Here is a 24,540-nt window from a genome sequence, read left to right on the forward strand (position 1 = left end):
AAGGGGAGGAGGGAGGGACGGAGGGGGAAAACTGTGAAAACCTACGGATTCCAATGTTCTTTTGAAATCCTATAAAGACTGGAAAACATGATGGGAAGGATGACATTAGAGTTTTCTTCTATCAAACTCATGATGTATTCATTATTCCAATAATAGAGTGCCCTTTCCGCCACCTTTGAGAAAAGAAAAATAAAATGTTAAGAGAGAGAGAAAGACAAAGATAAAACAAAATTATAATCTCTTTAAACAAAAGTATTTTAAGACTATCTTAATATCATTCAATCAAGTATAAAATTAAATATTAATCACACTTTACATTTTGGGGGGTTTAAAATCTTTCAGAAAGTTCCAAGGTGGTTCATCAATTTGGGGAAGAAAAAGAAGTTTTCCTACCTACTTATTTATATTCTCCTTTAACAATGCCCATTTCATCTGATTCCACATTTTCCCTACACAGCTCGCAAGCTCCAGACACCCTCACCCTACTTCTATGTGCTACACTGTTTTCCCCATCACTTTAATCCCCTTCCTGGCTCACCTCTTTCATCCCGCACACTGTAGATCAACCACAAGGCGCAGCGCGTGGCTGGCCTTCAGTCAGTAGCTGCTGAAGAAAACCCAGCTGCCCATCCCTGCAGAGCAGGCGCACTTGCTAAGCGCCTCCTGTGGCCAGGCACCGTGCCCCCCCCGCAGGCAGAATGTGTCGTACTTACCAGCATCCAAGGAGTGGGAACCACTGTACCGAAGAGGGCACTGAGGGTCAGAGAGATCGGGAACCTGGCCACAGTCACACTGTTAGTCAATGATAAACTGGGACGGGAGTCTAGTGCCCAGACTCTTTCCAGAGTTCATTTCTGGTCCCTTCCTTTGAACTGGGTAAGCCAGGAGGAAGTCACTCAGTTTAGGACTCAGGGATACTGGCTCTAAGTACATTCGCTTGCTATCTCAGACCCCTCTTTTCTGACTGCCACATTTATCAACTGACTCTCTGAATTCAGAGGAAGGTCTCAAAAAAAAAATCTAAAAAGTAATCTAAAATAACAATAAGAATTCCAATAAACCAAAGTCTCAAAAATAAAAAAATCTAAAAACCTCTAAAAAGAGTAGTTATATGGGGAAAGGGGGAAAAGAGCGGCTTCTTTTATTCATACAGATTAAGAAATTATGTTTTAATTAAATAAATTTAACTTAAATGTAATCACTTAATTTAATAAAATGGTACAACCTGTGCCCACCAATAGACTCTGAGAAATTAGAACCTTTCCATTTACATTATTCAATTTGGTTCACAAAAAAATCCTGGGTCTCATAAGGCACTAGACACTGAGAGTACAAAGAAAATAATTCACAATTATTGAATGTTTACTATATGCCAGGCACTGTGATAAGTGTTTCACTTACATATTTTCTCATTTAATCCTCACAACCAACACACAGAGTAGGTACCATTATTTCTATTTTGCAAATGAGGAAACTGAGGCTCAGAGGAGATAAGCCATAGCCTCAAGGTCACATGGCTAGCAAGTGACAGACCCCTAAGTCCCTGCTTCACCTCTTCACTCCATTATCCCTATGGAGCTCGTGTGCTGGTAGGGAAAGGGGGTTCCACGATCCCCAATCCAACATGAACTGTGATAGATGCTGTATCAGATCTAGAAATAAAGTGCCAGAGGAAAGAGCAGAAAGAACAATCCAGATGACTCGGGGGAGAGGAGGAGTGGCAGAAATGTACCGTAGGCCATAGCATCTAAGCTGGGCTTTGAAGGATGAAGGAAAGAAGCAAAGGGCATTCCAGGCCAAAGGAATTACAGGAAAGGGGGGCAGAGGCACCAACATGGACAACGTGTCTAGAAACACGAAGCACACGTGTGGCTGAGGCAGGCAGAGCACAAGGCAAGGGAAGGGCGGGGCGAAGAGGAGGAACGGGGATGAGGCTGCTCTGAAAACAGCCCACAGGAGAAACTTCTAAAGAGGCCACAAGGGGATGCTGGTAAAGGAAGAGAGACCTAGGCTTCTCCTGAATCCAACTACAAGTCTAGTATTTACCTGCTACTTAATGCCAGTAAGTATCCTAAGCTCTACGTATCTATTTATCAGTATGTAAAATCACTTACAGAAAGAGAGTCAGTATCCAGCAAAGCCCTTTAAAGAGGAAAGGCACTGTTTATGCAAAGTGAAAATTAGCATGTCTGACAGCAGGACAGAACCACTACTTTCCTGGGACCCACTGTCCTCCCGCACACACACAGTGCAGTGTCTCTAGCTCAGAGCCTTCTAACCCCAGTGCCACACCTGGGCAAGTAGTGAGCGGCATCTGACTACACAGAGTGACACTCGATAAATGTTTGCTGGATGAACCAATGAACACTCAATGAATGAACAAAGAACTTCTTTACTCTCCTTCTTTCTTTTGTTCTCAGTTTTACTTCTGTCAAGGAATTTAAAATTCTTTTTCCTTCTGCTATGGACTGAATTGTGTCCCCACCCCCCTACCTCCATCCCCGTCTCCCCCTCCTGCAGGAAATCCAAATGCTGAAGCCCTAACCCCTAGTGTGAGTGCATTTGGAGATAGGAGTTAATTAAGGTTAAATGAGGTCATATGGGTGGGGCCCTAATACGATAGATAGGCTTGGTGGCCTTATACGGAGAGGAAGAGAGAGATTTCCTTCTCTTTCCTCAAGCATGCAGGAGGGAAAGGCCATGTGAGGACACAGTGAGAAGATGTGCAAGCCAGAAAGAGCCCTCACAGAAGCATACCACGCTGGCACTCGGATCTCAGACTTCCAGCCTACAGAACTATGAGAAATCAATTTCTGTTGTTTAAGCCACACAGTGTGGGGTGTTTTGTTATGGAAGCCTGCTGCAGTCTAAATGTTTGTGTCCCCCCAAAACTCCTACGTTGAGACCCTAACCTCCAAAGATGATGGGATTGGTGCCTTTTAAAAGAGGCTCCCAAGAGCTCCCTAGCCCCTTCCACCATGTGAGGATACAGCAAGAAGTCTGCGACCCAGAAGAGAGCCCTCACCCAACTGTGCTGCCACCCTGATCTCAGACTGCCAGCCTCCAGGACTGTGAGAAAAAATTTCTGTTGTTTATAAGCCACCAGAGTCTGTGGTATTTCGTTAGAGTAGCCCTAAGACACAGCCCTGGCTAATTACGACACTCTGTCTTCTTTCTAAGCTTCTGAGCTTCATTTAAGGCTCCCTGGTGGTTCTCATCTGAAAAGAGAGTCCTGCTCTTTGCCCTCCATTACCACAAACACATGATACAAACTGAAAAATAAGGTAAACAATCCAGATATTTGAGCACCACAGGCCATGTGTAACATGTAAAAACATCTACATAGTGTCCCGCATTTAAAAAAAAATCTAGACGTGTCATATCATCTGAAGGTAATGGTTCATGTAATGGTTTCTACTCTTTTTTTGTTTGTTTGTTTGTTTTGGCTTTGTGGTACAAGTGCAAGGTTGCCATAAGATCACTGACTTGACATACTAAGATGTCTTTAGGTCAAAAATTAAAACAACAACTACAGCCAGTGTCTCTAACTATGCAGGATAATGACAGCTCAGAGAAAAGTCCACCATCAAGTCCCCCATGTTAGCAATGGGGTTCTGTGCTGCCAACTACAATCTGAACAGTGTCTTCAAATCAACAGGCAGTATATAAAGAGTCAATTCTCTAGGTCTGTGACTTGGACCTTTAGTGAGACAGCCAAAGTATAAAACCTAACGTGTTTCACCCAAGATCACCTTCTTCTCGCCAGTGTGGGTACCACAGCACTTGCTAAAATGTCCCCAGTCGAGAAAAGGGCTGCCCAGGCTCCCCCTCCCTGTGTTCTCCCAGAGCGGCCACAAGGAGGCAGAGTGGTACCACAGCAAGGGCACCGGCTTTCCCCAGCAGCTCCGCCTATGGGACTCCCCACTCCCTGTTAACTGGGGAACTTGAGCAAATCATTCTCTGAGCCTCATTTTTCTCACCTAGAAAGTGGGGGGGGGGGGGAGCCTCAGAGGATAATCTGAAGTTTAGGAGTAATGTATGTAAAACATCTGGCACAGTATAGAATGTCAGCATTCTCTTTTTCTTTTAAAAAGATACTACAGGACTATTAACACACTGACATTGAACTACACACTACAGGAGCCCTACCAGGTCACCTCTTATTCAGCCCTTTTACTTGAGACATGTTATTTTACCACTTTGAGGGTCAGTGTTTACATCTGTAAAAATCATAATGCCCTCCTTGCAGAGTGGTCCTGAGAATTCAAGTTACTGGGCAGAAAGCACCATCACAGTGGCTGTCACGTAGCAAGTGTTAAGATGAAGGTGGTGATTACCAAAAGCATTGTCATCGTGTGAAAAAGCAGCCAATAAAAACAACAGGTAGTTAGTGTCCGTTACACTTCTTTCAATACCAGTGAAACTTTACCAAAATAATACATGTTGTATAAGCCACTCTGGCTCACGCGCTCTTATTACTAACCTGAAAATGGGGGCTAGAGACACACTTGGCAATTTGTTTAAACAAAGGTTCTTGGATTTTAACAAATTGTGAAGGTTCAATCACATCCAATATTTCTTCCAGCTCCCCAAGGAACATGACCTGGAAGTACATGCAAAACACAAAGTGTCAGGTGCTTGATTAAAAAATCCATATGGACAATGTGGATTAATGAGGGTTTTGCACAGTTTTAATATAATGAAAATTTACACATAAAACCAAACATGAACAAAACAAATCAGGGTTTAACTTATGTTAGATGTTCATTCCACAAGGAATTCACCAGAGAGTACTTGTTAAGAACAAATTCCCTATGGCACTGAAGATGTGATTCTATTTACTTTGGAAAAAATACTCTATGTGCTACATCTATTATACAGAATGAGGGGTACTTACACACTGCAGCAGGGCCCTGGGAAACGGGACTATCCCTTTGGGGCTCTCCTCCCCTCCTTCATATTTTTAAAACAGTGAGCAAGTGGCCCTCCTGCACGATGGACAAAGCTCACAGCGGCAGCACATGCAGATATTTGCCAAACATTTACAGCCCCTGCTATGTGCTGGGCGCTCCTCTAAGAGACACCAGTTCGCAGAACACACAAAGTCGGAGAGACACAAATGAGGCGGTTCAGCCACACACACACACCACTTTCAAGCCCTCAGCACGCACGGACCCAATCTCCACACTTACACACATATACATACGAACACACTCACTCGCTACAGAGCGCAATGAATCTTGTGACCTCAGTACCATCTGCCTCCAAGACCAGAGCTTTTAGATCACAAAATGGAGTCAAATCAATAGTAGGGTCACTTGTTTTAAATATAATGGAAAACTGACAGAGAAATAAAAACCACTTTCCTGTTTAGGTATGAAGAAATAACTGCCTAGAAAAAAAATTAAGCCTGCAATTAAAGTACGAAAAATGACGTTTTCATATCTTGAGATGCATCTGGGTAGCAATGCATAGTTTAATCTTACCTAACAGGTATTAAGAAATTAGATGATTTTCTGAAAATGTGTAAAGTAGGGTTCTGGAGAATCGTAGCTGATTTGAGAAGGAGGGTGTTTCCGTTAAAAGCGAAATAGAGTCGAGCCTTGCCATTTGTTAAGAAACATTCTGAAGTTCTTCCAAAATACTCTCCAAATGAAAAACTAACAGCTGACTTTTGTTTCTGGGCCATTTTCCATATGGTTTCTAACCTTTCAGAAAAGTGGGTGCAGATCTGGGGCCCAGCTAGGCTCACCGCGAAGCTAAGAGCCTCACTTTCTCCACAGCAACCTCACACAGCACATGCCCACTTAGGTCTTGGCAAAAGTACAAATGATTGTAGATCAGAGATTTCCAGGGCCACCTGTGAACAGCTGAAACTAAAGGTCTGTAATATATTTTAAGATTGTACATAGTAAGATCCCACCTACATGATGCTTTAAAGTAGGTATTGGGGCAGCTTGCTGTAGCATCTATCAACAGTGACAGCAAAACCTTCATATTACGTAGGTGGTCACTAGGAAGGGGACATCACTAGAGCTAGACAGTTGGACACATGACTGGGGTCTGCCTTGGGCTTACCCAGGGCTGAGCAGCCCAGGGTGAAAGCCCAGGGTTCAGGAATCAGGGAGGCAGGTTGTGGCCTAATCACCTGTACTTAGCACACCCAGGCAGGCTACTTAACCTCTAAATAGCAATTTCATAACTAGTAAAATGAGAATATTTACAGTCCTGCCTTGCTGAGTTACAATGAGGATTAGAGGAGATAATGCATTTTTACACATGCTTATTATCTCAGTGCTCTAGTAAGCTACTAACACACTGACATTGAACACTTACCTCTTTTTGACTACATGTTTTGGGCCAAAATTTCATTAATCCCCTAATAACCTAAAATGAAAAGGAGAAAAACAAATTGCAGTTAATTTTCTTATATACGCCATGAAAAGTGGTCTTTCTGAAGTTTTTTGAAATTATGGAAAAAATACTTACTGGTTCTGTGAGTGAAGGATCTTTCTCCAGAAACTGTACTATGCAATATGCCAGCTGGAGAAAGAAACAGACAAAAGACAAAATTGGAAATTCTATATACTCAGGGCTCAAAGATGTATTATTAAAAAGCCCTAAAAAGTTTCCAGAGTCTGGTTTTAATAACTTCACATTCAATTCATTTTTAAAATAAAGTATATATAAAGCAAAATGTGAAGCTACTTTTTCAAGCCAAAGATTGACACTAACAAGGCTCCAGGGAAATTTTTTTAAAAAGAATATTGGGACATGAAATATTCAGCTAATGAAAAGCAGAGGTGAAACAGCACATCCAGCATATTCTGAAAGTATCTCATCTACATATAGTTTGAGCTACATCTCATGGGCTTCTTTTCTCTTTGCTGGAACATCAACAGTATTGGGTCTTACGGTGGTTCCAGAAGAGTCCTACATGAGAAGCAGGCACTTACTAAAAACATTGCTGGTGGCATGAAATGGCACGCGCAAACTGAAGCAGCTTCATGGAAAGATAAAAGGTTGTACCTGCCACAGGTAGAGCCCTGGACAAACACGAAGAGTTCTACATCTGATGCTAACTCATCGAGGTAAGAATTTGTAAATGATCGTGAAGTGTGATATCCTATTTCAAAAACTAGAGACAAGACCTGCAAAAGGGCTCGTAAAGATTCTTGGACAAGAAATCCACTCTTGCGAAACAACATTTTGATGGTGTTCTAAATTAGAAGCATATGGACTAATTTTTCCTCGAAACACAGCATTTCACATTTAAAGAGGAACACCACTCTGAAAAATGTGTTACATTTTTATGCAAACTCAAAGCATTCCCATTGCAAGGAGGAGGGCGTCAGAGGTTTGAACTGGTAAAATTAAAATGCCACTAGATCATTTATCTACCTCCTAGTGACATGCTTACCATGCAAGGCAGCGTTAGCAGGGAAATTAGAGTGGGGACTAGACAGGGTATGCTTTTTAAAGTAATGGAGGCTAAAAATAAAAGTAAGTGAAAACACTGATTGATTTGTTTACTTGTGAGAGTGTTATTTGTATATAGAAAGTGAGAAAGGAATGGTGAATGAACTAGAAGAGGGGGCAAAGGGCAAGGAGAGACTAATGCAAAATGAGGATGAGCTAAAAGATTCAAGAACATCCCAAAATGATTACACATGTACAAAGGTCCAAATCTGAAAAGCCCATTACATTTTATTATATGCAACCTGTTCAGTATATAATTGTGTGAACTTGGGCAAGTATCTAAGTTCTCTCTGTAAAATGATACGATTAAACAAATGCTCCTCCCACTTGAAAAATATTCCCATGACACTCCTATACATAGGAAAATATATACACATTTTTATTTGCCTTGGGGAATATTTTAAACTTTAAGAAGCATTTTGTTTGTGTAAATTAAGTAAATAACAATATCAACGAAACACTGGGTTTGCAAACTTTATTTTGCTTCCAAAAGTAGTTGTACAAAATTCTACCTGGGCATGGAAGAGTGATAAGCTCCTGACAGTGTGTAAAGGGATCAACACTTTCACCAGAAACTGTTTGTGTTCTGCCTTAAGAGGTAAAGCAAAGCCATTGATAATACTAGGAAAAAGAAAAGAGACATGAATTAGCAATGTTACCACAACAAGCTAAATTGAGACACTGTTCTTGTGAGATTAGGTTAAATCTTAATCAGTTTATGTTGAGTCCAGAACAACCCAAAACCCACCCCAGTGGCATTCGAGACTTCTTAGTTGCTTTAAAGAATACCTTTAAGTAGGAAGGAAATTTAAAAGAAGGAAATTTGCTTCTGATCTCCCAGCAAAGGCTCCTGAGCTCTTACACCTAGTTGGATAGTTCCCAAAAGCTTTTGTATCAACAACTCTTTATTTTTCCTTCCCTCTTTTCCTTCCCCAAATAATCGCCTGCCTTGCTCACTGATGACCCTTTCCATTTCCAGACATCATTCCTTCCCGTTCCTGAAATTGGCTCAGGCCAAGAATACCCCTGGGTAAAGAGCCCAACTATGGGAAGTCCCAGAGAGAACCGTGTGACTCCACCTTCCCTCTCTCCTCATATTAGGAAGAGAGACTAAGTAATCACATCATCCAGTTACATTAGCTCTCTTGTGTGTAGAAACCCACACAACAGCTGTCTCTTTCCAATTCATTCCACTACTCCAGGCAGCAGCTGTTCAAGAACTTCACCTGGGTACATGGTCCCTTTGAAAATGGCAATCTTTCTAACTTATTATAAACTTACTTTCAAAAATTATGGCAGAGGATAGGTAGCCTAGAAACGAAACTGACAAGAATAAGATGCTTTGGAGTAACTGGCCTGACTGCAATTAGATGAATAATGAATAAACTGTTAGCTCTTTCAGTCATTCCCAAAAAATAGCAATTCATAATTATGGAACAAGGGAAACACAAAACTGTGTCTTGTAGAGTCAGCTGGGAAACACGCTATAAGCACAGATGAGACCCAATGTACATACAAGCAAGGGATTTGGGGTAGCATTTCCCTGTGCCACCTGAACCTGTCACAACGACATTCACCTGAGATTAGCAATTAGATAAAAATGTGCTTACCTTCCTAATATTTCCAGCAGTTCAGCTACACCATTGAAGTGTTCTGTTTCATAAACAAACCTAAAAAGAGAGAGAAAAGAAGAGGGGATGGGGAGGGGAGGAGAGGAGAGAAAAGAAAAAGAGAAAAAGTCAGTACACTATGGTCAAATATTTGAGGTTTACTTAATACTTCTATAAAACCACCAACTTTGCTTCTCCTTCTCCCCCCCACCCTCCACTTACCTTAGAAAAATATTGTTAATCTGTTTTCGGATAAATGCTCTAAGACCAAGAAACTTGCCATAAATTCTGTGTAAGACTGTTTTTAAGTAGTCCCGTTCCCGAGGGTCTTCGCTGTCAAACAGCTCCAAAAGCTGTTGTAAATAAAAGACAGTGTAGCTGTCAAAAGCAGTTTCAGAAAAGGATTTAGGAATTCTGCCACTCATTATTTAAAATCCCTTCCTTCCTTCCTTCCTCCCTCCCTCCCTCTCTTCCTTTCTTCCTTCCTTCCTTTCTCCCTCCCTCCCTTCCTTCCTTCCTCAAAAAATGACTGAAAATCTATTATGTGCCAGGCACAGTGCTAATCTTTGGGAATACAGTGATAAATAAGTCAGACAAGGGTAGCTTATACTCTAGAGAAGATATACACAATAATAACAATCATAACAATAATCATAATAATGGGTAACACATATACAGCACTTAGTATGATCATCAGGCAACTTTCTAAGCAATCTACTTATATTAATACTCCCTATGAGGTAGTCTTATTCCCATTTTTCAGAAGAGGAAATTGGGGCACAGAGATGCTAAGTAACTTGCCCATGGTCTCAAGTGGCAGAGCTGGGATTTGAACCCAAGCAGTTGAGACCCTAGAGTCCATTACCTCAATCACCGCAATTCTATACAATAAGCCATCTACTGAGCTTATGTTCCAAATATATAGTTAAGCTTTCAGCTCTGCCAGAGCATTCAAGTAAATTTAGATAACCCACACCAAAGCAAACATCAAAGTTCCCAACAATACTGGCAATGTTCTCTTTCTAGATCCTGGCTCTTATCACATGGGTGTGTTCACCACTGAAGTAAACACTTAAGATTTCCGTATGTATGTTATACATGAATAACATTATTTTTAAGTTCCCAATCATTTGTAATCTAAAGGCAATAACTGAATCCTGATAAGATCACATCTTATCAGAATTGAAAACATATGTCAACACAAAAACTTGTACATGAATGTTCACTGCAGCACGATTCATAATAGCCAAAAAGTGGAAATAACCCAAATGCCCATTGACTGCTGCAAAGTGTGCTTACAGTGGAATATTATTCAGCCATAAAAAGGAATGAAGTACAAAAATATGTTACCACATGGATGAACCTGTCAAACATCATGCCAAGTGAAAGAAGCCAGACACAAAAAGGCCACATATTGTATGATGACATTTATATGAAATATCCAGAATAGGCAAATCCATAGAGACAGAAAGCAGAATGAAGAGTGGCTGCTAACGAGTATGGTGTGTCTTTGGGAAATGATAAGTGTTCTGCAATTATATACCAGTGATGGTTACACAACTCTGTGGAATATATTAAAAAACATCAAATTGTAAACTTTAAAAGGCTGAATTTTACGGTATATGAATTATATCTCAATAAGGCTGCTATATTTTTTTTGAACAATAGTGGGCAGGTTCCTCTAGCTGAAGAACAAACTTGGAGACTGGTTTGAATTTTACTGAGTTCTTCATACCTTCATTATCATTGCAATAAAACAAAACTCATAGTTCTAATGTTGACTTTATAGCGAAACATTTCAAGAGCATATAGACAGCATACAAATGAATAGACTATCCTAATTACCAAAAAAAGCTATCATGAGAGACTAAAGCATGATTTCAGGTGATTAAGACTGAGGCTGAGACCGACAGCAGAAGAACTCAGTGGGCAGTAATCAAATAAATCATCTACTTTGGTGCTTTTCTTTGAACAAAAGACAAGAGTTACAGACAATGATGAGCAACACTGCTTTTACAGAGCCTAATGCGATGAGGGATACAGGGAAGTAAGCAGCATGGTAAGTGGCTCAGGGTACTATATAAATACATAGCAGACACATCTACTCTATTTGGGAGAAGTGGAGTGATCAGGGAAGGGTCCTATGGGAAGTGACGTCCATGAAGAAATTAGGAGTTAGAGGTGAAGGAAGTGTTCATGGCAGATTCAATAACACATACTTTCACCAGCAGCTATCTAAACAGAAGATGTGGTTAAAATACCTGCCATCTCTCTGCCTACTTAGTCATGCAATCAATCAACCAGTCAATCAGTCAATCTCTGCACGCACCAGGGATTGTCCTCTTTGCTGCGCGCATGCATGCGCGCACACACACACACACACAAACTTGGAGTCCACAGGAAAGCAATGAGCAAGTCAACTACACATTTCCATAAGAAACAGTCTAAGAAAGAAAGATGTGAACCCTATGGGCAAAAAAGGCCCCACCGGCTCGGTATCTCTTAATGCCTGCATAAAATGACAGAAAAGTTCTAACCTACTCATTCCATTCCTTGTTAATAGAAATAATTAACCTTTGAGTTCTATTTTTTTAGTTGGTTTCTATTTTCAAGTGTTGTAAAAGGGCTTAATGAGTAATTTGCAACTAACGTAGGAGAAGGTTTGAGGGGGTGTACTTTAAGCAAAACTTGAATCAACCATGCTTATGTACTGTTAATCTTTAAGAGTTTAATGAACACATAATAATTATACAAAAATTATTTAACTAATGTTTCCATTAGGCCCTCAAAGAAAATGTATTATCAGGCACCTAACCTGAATGAGTTTTAAAGCCACAAATATTATATATTCTATGTTCTTTGAGAAAGATGAATTGCAGTACATAAACTACTTTTCTGCTGCTCTACAGAACACACTCTTGATGATTTCATGATGTATGAGACAAAAGAAAAGGTAGAACAGTGCACAGGCCCAAAAAGAGGAGAGAGTGGGATGAGCTCTAATTTCCAAAACAGAGTAATATTTGTGTGCTTAGTCATAGATACACTTCAAACACTCCCCATAAAAAAAAAGCAATGAAAAATATAATCCAGTATCTGTAAATGCCTAGGTAGACTATGCCCCCTACAATGTAACAGGCAACTTGTTGTCAAAGAAGTGAAGCTGGAGAGTTTCCAGGGTGATTACAGAGCAAAGACAGACCTGTCAACATGCTGTCTCCTAGTTTACAAAATCGGCCTTCCTGAAGCTAACAGACAGAGGTGAACTGCCTAGTGATTTAGCCAAAGAACCTCCCCTGAACCTCATAATAAATCTACAGTGAAATTAAAAGGGCAAAATGAAAAAGGTAGTTAGGGTCTTTCAGTTAGACTTGGGGGATTGAACCTCTCTCCTCTTGAACACTCCCTGAAGTGAGAGTAAAAAGAATAAAAATGGAAGAAATCCATGGGGCAGAAAGGATTGGAGAGCAGATTAGACGCACATCTCTCAAAGATGGAAAGTAGATGGCAAGGGGTAACTATCTTAGGTTTCCTCTTTCTCCACTCTGCTAAATGTTTTTCAATTCTGCCAGCAGGGAGGGACGCCAAGAAGAAGCAAGCCAATTCACACCAGAGAACCCTTAAAAGGCATAAGAACTGAAGGTACCAGATATATTTGATGTCAAGGGTGTGAAGAGCTAGAAACAGGAGAACTGGTTGAAAGCTTGGAGATAGAGTAACAAGACCTCCCAGATTCTCTGTCCCATGCAGTGTACTGAAGATCTAAAATCAAGGTCTGGAGGGAATAAATGAGTAAGTATCTAGTCTTGGGGACATCAGATATAGCTAAAGTAAAACAGTTATTGAAAATAATGGGATTTAATAAAATTCTGCATGCTGAAGAACATGACCTTTGCCAGGCCCTTCCCTGACTAAGCTCTCAATTCTGACTGAGGCAGGAGATTAGACGGTCCCTTTTTGGGGAAATTGACAGCCTCAAGAGGAAAACACCTGCAGATACACTAATATTTGAAGGTTTCTCAATGAAATGGCAAGGCCTCTGCCTAACGTGCCAAGTATCTCCCACTTATGCGTACACACACACATACACACACACATATACTCATACTCACACACACACACACACACTCACACACACACACACTCACACTCACAGACACAGGTTCTAGGAGGCTTTTTTTGGACTAACGTATAACTATGAATATTGTCAAAGATCACCAAACACTCTAACATAAAAAATAGAGACCAAAACAAACAATCATAAAGAACTCAGAGGTAACAGCCATACTGCAAGGAGCGGAAAAAAACTGCAAAAAAAGAACCTATAACATCCCCAGAAGTAAACGAATCTACTAGATACTTGAAACAAAATCAGAATGCTATTACAGATGAATATTCAGAAAATAAAATAGAGCTTTTGGAAATTCAAGATGTAACAGAAATAAAAGTTTCAGAAGGACTGGCGCATTAAAATGAGCAAATCTACACTGAAAGTATAACCAAACGATGAAGATTGTAACAGAAGATAAGAAAACTAAAGGATCAATTCAAAAGGTCCAACACATGACTAACATTTTAAATGGGTACAGAGACAGAAAATGGGTACAGAGACAGAAAAACAGAGAAAATAAAGAGAAGGAAATTATCTGAGAAATAATTCAATGTAATTTTCCAGGAAAAAAGGACATGAGTACATGAGTTTCAATATAGATGAGGGCCATTATGTCCTCTGCACAATAAATGAACAAAGACTCACAACAAAGCACAACACTTTGAAGTTTCCGGACATTGTGGACAAAGAGTAGATCACAAAAGCTTACAGAGAAAACAGGTCACTATAAAGGATAAGGAATTCAGCTGGCACAGGCCTTCTCAACACCAACACTGAAAGCTAGAAGACAATAGAGCAATTCCTTTAAACTGCTGAGGGAGGATGGGCTCCAACCTAGAAATGCAAACCTAGCCAAAACATCAATCAAGTATGTGGGTAGAATAAAGCCATTTTCAGAGAAGCAGGGCTCAAAAAATTTACATCCCATTCATGCTTTCTTAGGAAGCATTTAGAGTATGTATCCCACGAAAACGAAAGAGAGGAAACCAAGGAAATAAAGACATAGTCCAGAAAAGGTAAATCCCAGGATGGCCACTGCAGATACAGCCTAGAGAAAGCAACCAGTGCCAACTAGAGCAGGATGACTGGAGCTCCAGAAAAAAGGCCTCCAAGAGAGAAAAAAAAAAAGACTAGTTATCAGCGTGGGCCAGACTGGGAAGAGTTGTATGGTGCTCTCAGAGAACTAAGGGATGAACTAATGACGACTACATAAGAAAGCAAGCAAGTGAAAAATAAGGCAACTACTAATTCTAGGGGTTAAAAAAAAAAAGCCCTACAAGAAAAGAAATGTAATTATAGCATAATGTGTGCCTTGGCTCTGAACAACATATACACAGTCATACTAATGCAAACACTACAATTTGATTGAATTAAATATTGTGACATAACTGCATTGGAAAGACGTAAAGGAGGGAGATATAGAGGGAGACATGCAATGGCTTATAGTAGGAACAGATGAAAAAAATCAACAAACGGCAGTAAGAGTGCTATTTAGAAGTATGGAGATACATATGAGGAAACAGCTAGAAGACTTGAATGTGGTTACCTATAGGGAATGAGACTCTGGGTTGGGGAAGGATCAGGCAGGGCTTGCTATTTTTCTTTATAAACCGTATGAGCAAAAGACTTGAAACAAAAAGCCCATTATCCTCTTCTACATAAAGAAGCAACTGCCCAGCGCTACTTCATGTAAAGAAAGAGTAAATAATCAATGAAATTAGTATTCTCAATGTTTTAAACCAAACTAAAATCAGATCTCTACATGTCTGGCTTTGTTTTTCACTTAAGCTACTCTGCTAGGTGAAAAAAAAAAAAAAAATCTTCCTAATACCTTCACCTCGATCAAGTAATAAAGCACCTGGAGAAAATAGCCCAGAACCAAGAAAGAAGAGCCAGCGGCAGCCTGACTTCCGTGAATCATAACAACTCAAGAGGACCAACATATGAAATGAACTGACCTATGGGCAACCACTGAGCAAGCACAGCATGGACAAGGGATCAAACGGTTGCACATTATAAGCTTCTAGCAATTCTGACTTCAGGACCCCTATAACTCAGTATAAAAATTTCAGAGGTGTCAGTCATACAAACGTGAACAACTCTGCCAAGTCACAGGCTTTTATTTCTCTCCTAATTTCAGCATTTTTCCTACAAAGTAGAGAAGTCCATTCTATTCTCCTTCAAGCATTTATTCCAACTGATTCAAGAAAACCCTGCGATTTAAAATTTTAAGACAACCAGTTTGGTCAGCATTTCAAGAAAGAGTTGTTATGGTACATAATGATGCACTTAGTGGGATACAGGCAGGGACTAGCTACATAATTTGTGGGCCCAGCGCAAAACGAAAACGTACTGCTCCTTGTTCAAAAAGTACTAAGAATTTCAAGACAGCAACAGCAAAGCATTAAACCATGAACAAGGTCCTTCTAAGCACAGGGCCCTCCGCCCCTGCACAAGTTGCTTGCCTACCAAGCTGGCTCTGGATGCAGAAGTCAGAGCAGTACAGACCTTTTTTAAGGTTTCTGAGTTATAGGTTGGACAGGATGGGATGGGGCGATTTAACTGGTAATGGCTATCTGATAAAATTCCTGGTAGAAATAAACTCTCTAAAGTTTTATTTGCTATAGACTCTGAGAGAGAAATGTAAGCATTTTGACATATTCAAGGAACTTGTTTGGAAAACAGTTCTTTGTATTAGAGCTGAGATTCAAGGCCTCGTGAATTTTATTTCAGTTAAGAACCTAACATTTTTTCACGGGTTGGTTTTGTGTCATGTCCAATTTGTCTTCAGTTTTTAAAACACAATAACAAAAGGTCACTTTTAAGGACAGGCTGGATGACTTGCGTAATTTGCATGATAATTACAGTACCTTTCAGCTAAATATAACCGCAAATGTGAAGTACAAATTACTAACTAGCTATCTCCAGCAGTACATATGTTTATGGAGATACTTGAACAGTACATCTCTTAGCAACCACAGACTACTTTTCAGACTTGCAGAATGGTTGAAAGCAGTCTTTAGAGATATGCTACTAAACTCTTACTACGACAATTCACCCATTGACATAATTCAAGGTTTGGCAATTCATTTTTGGTCTTGGGGGAGGGAAGTGTCATAAAGAAACCGTTTTCCCAACCACCCTAACGCAGATGAAAATTATCTTTACTGGGAATAGACAAGGTTGTTTCCAAAGCCTAGGCAAGCCAACACACTTATAGCTAAGTTACTTAAGTCTAAAATCAACAACATTACCATGGACACAAGGGCACTATTTAAGCAATCGACTATCTTTGATAAGTCTCTGACAGCTTCCTTATGTAAAGACTTAGATTAAGTACATAAGAAATGCTAAAGGTTATGTAAATCTAGATTTAACAAAAATTACTATGAAATTTAAACAAACTAGTCCATTCTGAAATAAAAAAGAGCAAACCCTTCAAAGGTACAAGTCACTGACGATTTTGACTGGCCCATACAAAAATCTAGATTTCGTTCTCTTAAAAAATCAGAAGAATCTAGCAACACTTGGCCCACTTAGCAATCAGCCAACAGTTAACAGAAACAGATTGGCAGCAGGGTCCGAGCTCTCTAGGTCACCACTGTTTCCATCAATTCCTTTCTGTTACACCCAGACTACTTCATTATGTATCACTTGTCTGGCCTCTGTAAAGATTTGAATGTGCTTTCCCTGGTTCTTACACACTAAAAAGTACATGCTCCTGGCACTAAGTAAACATTTACTTCTAACACTGATTGGAAGAAATCAGTTGGTGAAGTGGAACTGATGAGAATTCAAGGACAAGAGACCACATTTAACATCTTTAAAAATCCCAACAGCCCACGAAGAACCATATAAGCAGAGTCCAAAGGGCTTTTTGATTTTTTAGAATGGTAAAAGTTAGATTTCAAAAAATTAATAACATGCTAGGTAAGACATGACAGACTAACATCACGTAACTTCCTGGATTGAGGCTGTTCTAGAAAATAATGGTAAAGAAAGTTTTAAAAACAAGAACTGATCCTAATAAAAATAGTAGTGACAGCAGCAGTGTAACATTTACTGAACAGTTACTATTATCAGGAATTGTTCTTAGTGTTTACATATGTATACACTTATTAAATCTGCACAAGAACCTTACAACATAATTACTATCATATAATGGATATTTTGCATCTACTTTCCAGAAGAGGAAACTGAGGCATACAGCAGTTATATAACTTGCCCAAGGTCATGCACTAAAAAATGGTAGTCTGAATCCAAACCAGTCTATACACTTAACCACTAATCTATATTGCTTCCTGCTGAGGAATTAAAACGAGAGGTATTGAAAGAGGCCCTTGAGGCAACACAGGAGGCTTGCCACCGAGCTTCAGACTTTAAAAGGACATGCACAAATGATAAAAGGAAGGAAATACAAAGAAATGTTAAGTATAAAAGAATGGCATAGTCTTATAAAAAATAGTCTTAGGAAGATTAATGCACAGAATCAGCTGAGTTTTACAAAAAATGCAAGGCAACAAAATGATAATGTAGCTGTAATTGAAATATTTTGACTATTCTTATTGATTATAACATACATGTTCACTATTTTTTAAATGCAAAAAATAGAAATTAGAAAGTAAAGATCATCACACATAATCTTACACCCTACCAGACAATTAATAAAAACGTGGTGTATCTCCTTCCAAAATTTTTAGTGCAGAGACAAACATTCCTTTTCCCTAAAATAACAGACTCAGGTTCAAAATATCATACTGTTCCATAATGTGCATGTTTCACTTAAAAACACATTATGTGTAGCTCTATCTCATTCCTTTTATAGACTGATGAATACTTCATTAAATGAATGTCCACAGTTTATTCAACCAACCCCTACTGAAGAACTTTTAAATTGTTTCCAATTTTCTAATAATCATTAACAATGATACATTCAATATCCTTGTACATATTGCTTGGTGTACACATCTACTTCTCATGGAATTGCTCAGTCACAATCTGAGTCAATAGAATTCTATCAGATCTCCTCTTCAGAGCATTATACCAATTTAATATATATGTATGTAGGTAGGTATCTATCTTATCTATTTATTCATATATTTTTTATGAGTTTTATAGCATACTAAAAAGGGTCTTTTCCACCCAAGCTTCTACTATGTTCCAGTCTCCTGTACCCATACCATGCTGTTTTTTTTTTTTTTTTTTTTTTTAAATCCATTACTTTTATAGCTACTTTATTTATTTCTTTTATTTTTGGCTGTGTTGGGTCTTCAGTTCGTGCGAGGGCTTTCTCTAGCTACAGCAAGCGGGGGCCACTCTTCATCGCGGTACGGGGACCGCTCTTCATCGCGGTGCGCGGGCCCCTCACTATCGCGGCCCCCCCCGCTGCGGGGCACAGGCTCCAGACGCGCAGGCTCAGTAGCTGTGGCTCACGGGCCCAGCCGCTCCGCGGCATGTGGGATCCTCCCAGACCAGGGCTCGAACCCGTGTCCCCCGCACTAGCAGGCAGACTCTCAACCACTGCGCCACCAGGGAAGCCCACCATGCTGTTTTAATTAATGTACCTTTACAGTATGTTTTAATGTCTAAGTATCACTAGTTTTCTTTTTCAAAAACTTTTTATTTCATGAACTCTGAAATTTTCAAATAGAGAAACTACTGAAATTTTAATTAGAATTGCACTAAATGTACAGATTAATTTGGAGAGTCTATGGGCATTTTTATGATGGCAAGTCTTCCCACCTAGGATTATGTTACATTTCTGTATTTATTCAAGCCTTCTTTGCAAAATTTTAATTGTAAGTTTCACATAAATTTTAAAATTTTGTTTCAAAAGGTGGAAGTTTAAAAACTAATATTGGAATCAAGAAAAATAAGACATCCTACCAATGTGGACAGGTAATATAATATGAGGATGTGAAAAGAGGAATTGATATTTAATGAGCAACTATTAGGCCCCATATATGCTACCAGCAGACATTTATACAAGTCATATTATTTTATCATAACAGCCTATTTTTTTGTAACTTGTAAGAAAGACGACTGTTATTGTCATTTTACAGAAGAAAACACTGAGGCTCAAAATAGTCAATTATCTGCCCAAGTTTTCAGTACCTGTTTAAGACTGAAGGTAGGGAGCCTGTGTTTGTATCCATAGTGCCAATTCAATTAAGAAGATTTAACAGTTGTCAGTTTGTGGGTATATCTTATTTTACTGAACAGTATCTCACTTATTCTGTTATCTACATGTCATGAATGAGGAAACTCGTGCTTGGTAGCAAGTGTATTAACTTGCTGAAAGTCACATTGCAAGTAAGCAGAAAAGCCAGGGTTTGAATGCAGTTTCTTCTTATCCCACAGCTCATATTCTTAGCTCCTAAAATATACTTACAGTACATAGGGGAGTAAGAATTCCAATCCAGAGCCTTCTAAGTTTCTCTCCACTACATCCTGTTAAAATAGCCCAATTCTTATTTTGCTTTTGGGGATGCAGGAATCAGTCAGAACAGACTGTAAAGAATACAGCTAGCTGCTACAGAAAGTAAGTGTAAATCTTGTGGCTAGAATAAATTATGTCTTACTAAATAAAAGAGTTCTGAGTTGAAAACTCTTTTTGAGATCTTTGAGAATCCACAGAGAATCAGAAATCTGCTCAAAGAAAAGGAATAAGGTGAATGTCATCCTGATTTGCAAAAGGGAAAAGTATGAGGGTTCCCATGGCACAAGAAAACCAGGCTAGGACCAGGTAGCACCCTGGGAGTCCATGGGGTAGAGAAAAAAGAGGGAAAACTGAGGGTGTGCAAAATGAATGAGCTGACTAGGCGGTACAGACATACGAAGGACCTGCCAGCTCAAAGTTAAGGCATGGTGGTCAGAGGAAGAGGACGGTAGGGTGGGATGGGGGATAACAGAATAGAATCTCAGCAATAACGCTCAAGCTCCAAAAGGCTCACCCATTGCCATCAGGTCTCAAGTCGGGACCAAAGCTCTTGAGGAAGGAAGCTTAGGAGAAGCAGGCAGGGGATTGAGTCCCCACTCCTAGAAGGTGTTGGGGCAAACTTAGGGAAGGAAAAGGAATAGGAGGCCAACTTTACAGGTTACGAACATGAATGAACAGGGTAATTTGGAAGATGGCAGCTGATAGGCAACCAGAGCTTATCCCCAACATGAAAATTAGTGCACTGGTTAGTCACATGATTACATTCAAGTACCACTCAGTGGTGACGTTAATTCCACCAATACCCTGACTGACCCCTTCATAACTGATGCAGTCACTGAGGTGAGCCGTCGTCAAAAGGCTGAGTTCATCAACAGATCCAGCAGAGGGAAGATAAAGAAGGCAAAAAAGTTGAAAAAATGAGGCAGGGACTGAAAACATAAAGCATAAGTAGATGAGCTTCACTATTTACACTTTATTACTTGTCTCTCACAAAACTTGGGGACAGATGATCAATGCCATGATTTGCAAGTACTTAGGGCAACATTACCAGTAAACCAACAGTAGCCGCCAGAAGTTCACAAATGCCCCGTGGCAGACAAATGGCGTTCCTTTTTATTTCTTTTTCTTTTTCTTTATTATTATTATTCTTTTCGGCCGTGCCCGCAGCTTGAGGGATCTTAGTTCCCTGACCAGGGATCGAACTCGGGCCCTTGGCAGTGAGACTGCAGAGTCCTAATCACTGGAGAGCCAGGGATTCTGGCATTCCTTTTATGATAAAGTTCCAAGGCCCACAGAGGAGGGGAATGCTGTAAACATGAAGTCCTGGCTTCTACCATCACATCTGACGAAGTCTCTACACTCTCCTTATAAACAAAATTTTTAAATGCGAGGATGAGGACATCCTAGGGTAAATTTCTTTTTCTTTTTTTTTAAGATACTTTTTTTTAAAAAGTAAATTTATTTATTTAATTTTTGGCTGCGTTGGGTCTTCGTTGCTGCACGCAGGCTTTCTCTAGTTGCTGTGAGTGGGGGGCTACTCTTCATTGTGCTGCACGGGCTTCTCACTGCGGTGGCTTCTCTTGTTGCGGAGCAAGGGCTCTAGGTGCACAGGCTTCAGTAGTTGTGGCACGTGGGCTCAGCAGTTGTGGCACGTGGGCTCAGCAGTTGTGGCTAGTGGGCTCCAGAGTGCAGGCTCAGTAGTTGTGGTGCATGGGCTTAGTTGCTCCGCAGCATGTGAGATCCTCCTGGACCAGGGCTCGAACCCGTGTCCCCTGCATTGGCAGGCGGATTCTTAACCACTGTGCCACCAGGGAAGCCCCCATCCTAGGGTAAATTTCTAACCGGCTCAAGGAGGGAATCCAAACACTGTTATTAGTGAATCTGTGCTAAAATAAAGGGAAGTTGCTAAAGGCATGCCACAGGCCTCTATCCTGAGTCCTGGCTAGTTTAACGATTTTAATCAATGGCTTCAATGAGACCAATCGCTAGTAATCACAGATGTGATTGGAAGGCACAGTGAATAAGGTGGATGACAGAATCAAGATCCAGAAAGATTTCAGAAGGCTGGGGAGATAAGATATTCCATAGGAATACATGTCAGATCCTACACCTAGATAAAAAAGCAAACTGTAAAATGAACAAGGAAAAACGAAAACGGGTTTATGACAACACGCGTAAAACTAAATTAGAAGTCAGTTAAGACCACAAGCTTATTAACCTAAGTTAGCAGTGTCATGGAACAGCAAGAAGAGCTAATGAGACTTCCCCTTTAAGAACCCTTGCATCCAGACAAGGGAATGGAAACCCTCAACTCTAAGCTGCATTGGATTGACCAGGTTCAGGGCACCACGTTCAGACACAGATGTCATCCTTGAAGACAAACTGGACACATGTCGAAGACCAAAAACTGACAAATGAGACAGGGTTGACAGAACTAAGGACTCAGTCTAGAGCAGAGAACACACACTGACAGCTGGTATGCTAGATCCAGAAGACAGATGGCTTTAATTCATTCTGAACAGGATTTTAAAACTATCAGAAAATTTCACAAAAAAACTGAATTTGGGAGAAAAAAATTTCTCTTGGAAAAAAAAAAAAAATGTCTGGCAATAACTGAAGAAAGAGGTATAGTCAAAGCTCCCTTCAGTAGGAGCTGGTCTGCCTCCTATTGGCTGACATCTGGCCACCAGACTATTATAAATGAGCCTATAGGCATTTGAGTTGTAACTGCTGTTTTAGAGAAAAAGAGGCAAGAGGTAAATACAAAAGCTGTGTTCTAAGACCTGAAAGGTTATGCCTGGGCTAGTGATATACTAAGGGACTCTTCTGAAGAAATAAGGCCAAAAGGTATCAGGTATAGGGAGATTCAACATAAAAAATAACTTTCTAACAAAAACGGAACAATCTACCTGAGTATGTGGCCCTTCCTCACTGAAAAAGGGCAAGGAGAGGTCACCCCTCATCAGGGTCTCAAAGAAAACTGACTCAAGGCGTAAAGAACTAGAAGAGACAACCCAGAATGTCCCTTCCAAGTCTGGGTTTCTCTGTTGTTTTAATTTTAGGAGCTTTATCGGTACCCATCGACCACGGAGAGCACACTGACTGGGCCCTTTGCAGGATTTCCTGTTTCCATGTCAACTAAACACAGTGTCTACTGTTGAATCATTATCTGATCCTCTCGGGCACTTTAATTTACCATAAATGTAAGAGAACCTTGTTTTTCATCAGTGTTGAGAGACGGGGGCTACTCCTGTGTTGAAGTCATTCCAAGTTATGGTAAAGGGAATCACAAGGAGGCATCATGGTTTAATGGACAGAAAACCAGAATAGGAAATGTGCTGGGGAAACCTGGATAACTTTTCTAGACCTCAGATTTATTCATCTATAAAATGGGCACAAAACTTAGCCATGTCTCCTCTAGATCGCTGTATAAATCAAATTAAATAATGCATGTAAAGGTGCTCTGACAACTATACAGTGCTACAGAAATGCAAGGACTTTCCAATACAAACACAGACCTGTTATGTCTTGCTTTTGTTTTGCCTGAAATGCATTTTACCTACTTGGGATAAGGGTCTGGATCAATCTATTTCCAAGTGATCCATGAATCTACCTATTTATCTACTACCTCTCTAGCTATATATCAAATCTCACTTTTCCAAGGCTTCTCAACCTAGTATGTCCAGAATTCTAAATGTATCAATTTAAGGAGGGGGAATGAGGTCATCACTGAGGTTATCAACCTTTATCCAAGTAAGGCATAGGAGATCAATTTTCTCCAAAGTAATGCTTTAAATTTTAAGTTCTGCATATTGGCTCACTAGGAGATATTTATTCATTTCCACATAAGGCATCTCATTAATCACTTAGAAAGGAGTTACAACAATCCATCCGTCAGTTGGCTCAAGTACGCATTTTTATAGATGAATGTTAACAAGAGCAAGGAGATACTACCTAAATATTCAGGGCCATGAAAGTACCCAATTCCGGGGTAAAAATATATGATTTACAGTTATAAAATGTAAAATGACAAATCAAGAAAAGTACGTAGGTACCCTGAAAAGTTCCAAACAGATAGGTGAGAGTTAATCTCTTCAAGGGAATCTTAAGGTGTTAAGCTGTGCTACTTCCTAGTTGTGAAAGCTCACCAGTACCCTGACTTTGATTATTTATTAAAGCTTACCTATGCTCTAGACCATGCCTACTCAGTTTTAACAGATGCATGAAATAGTTTAAAATCCTTATGCAAATAGAAGTTTTCAAGCTTACATAAAGATTCACACAAACTAGGGTTATACAAATGAAATTCCTTTATAATTAAACTTTAAGAAAGGAAACTGCAGGGATTTAGGCATTAGCATTCCTTGTTGTTTAAAATGTAATTAATTTCCAACACAATAAATTAAAGAGGTACCTATTACTTTTAATGGGCAATAATGAAAACTAACTTATGTGTATATATTTGTTTACAGGGTGATATAACTGTCACTGTAAGATTTTGTAACAAACATCAAGAGAAAATGAGATAAATTGTTATCAACTGAAAAACAAATACATGCAACCACAATAATGTGCTTACCTGTAATACAAATTTCTGATCTATGTATTTTTTGGCAATGCTGGGTTGGAATTCTTGGCTTTCCAAAAATCGTATGAAAAACTCATATACAAGCTGCAACAAATAGGTTATCGTTAATTTCAAAATATAATTCACTGAGAATAGTATCAAAAACCTTAAAAAGCTCTAATACTAAAACTGACAAGGGGTTTAGTAGGTTTTAATATCATTCAACTAGCAGTGCTAGCCTTTCTTGTAGCTCACAGCTGCTGTTACGATTTTTAACTTTTTAAATTTAAAATCTGGAAACACAGCCAAAGAGAGCAAATAAAAATCTCCCATA

General features: G+C 39.6%; 1 protein-coding gene across 4 annotated transcripts in view; it reads right to left on the reverse strand.

The window, feature by feature from the left end:
- PPP2R5E (protein phosphatase 2 regulatory subunit B'epsilon) overlaps window positions 1-24,540 on the reverse strand; it is a 149,165-nt gene that overhangs the window by 9,522 nt on the left and 115,103 nt on the right. For 3 of the 4 annotated variants that reach the window (XM_007192968.3, XM_057543125.1, XM_007192967.3), the window contains exons 5-12: window positions 24,219-24,311; window positions 9,312-9,442; window positions 9,090-9,149; window positions 7,992-8,100; window positions 6,490-6,543; window positions 6,337-6,387; window positions 4,484-4,603; window positions 46-173 (exon numbers count right to left, since the gene is read on the reverse strand). In XM_007192968.3, coding sequence (XP_007193030.2) covers window positions 46-173; window positions 4,484-4,603; window positions 6,337-6,387; window positions 6,490-6,543; window positions 7,992-8,100; window positions 9,090-9,149; window positions 9,312-9,442; window positions 24,219-24,311 — 746 coding nt within the window. The remainder of the gene's footprint in view (window positions 1-45; window positions 174-4,483; window positions 4,604-6,336; window positions 6,388-6,489; window positions 6,544-7,991; window positions 8,101-9,089; window positions 9,150-9,311; window positions 9,443-24,218; window positions 24,312-24,540) is intronic. The other variant, XM_007192969.3, reaches the window with a different exon arrangement.

This window comes from Balaenoptera acutorostrata, chromosome 3, assembly GCF_949987535.1.
Source record: "Balaenoptera acutorostrata chromosome 3, mBalAcu1.1, whole genome shotgun sequence".
NCBI classification, from domain to species: Eukaryota; Metazoa; Chordata; class Mammalia; order Artiodactyla; family Balaenopteridae; genus Balaenoptera; species Balaenoptera acutorostrata.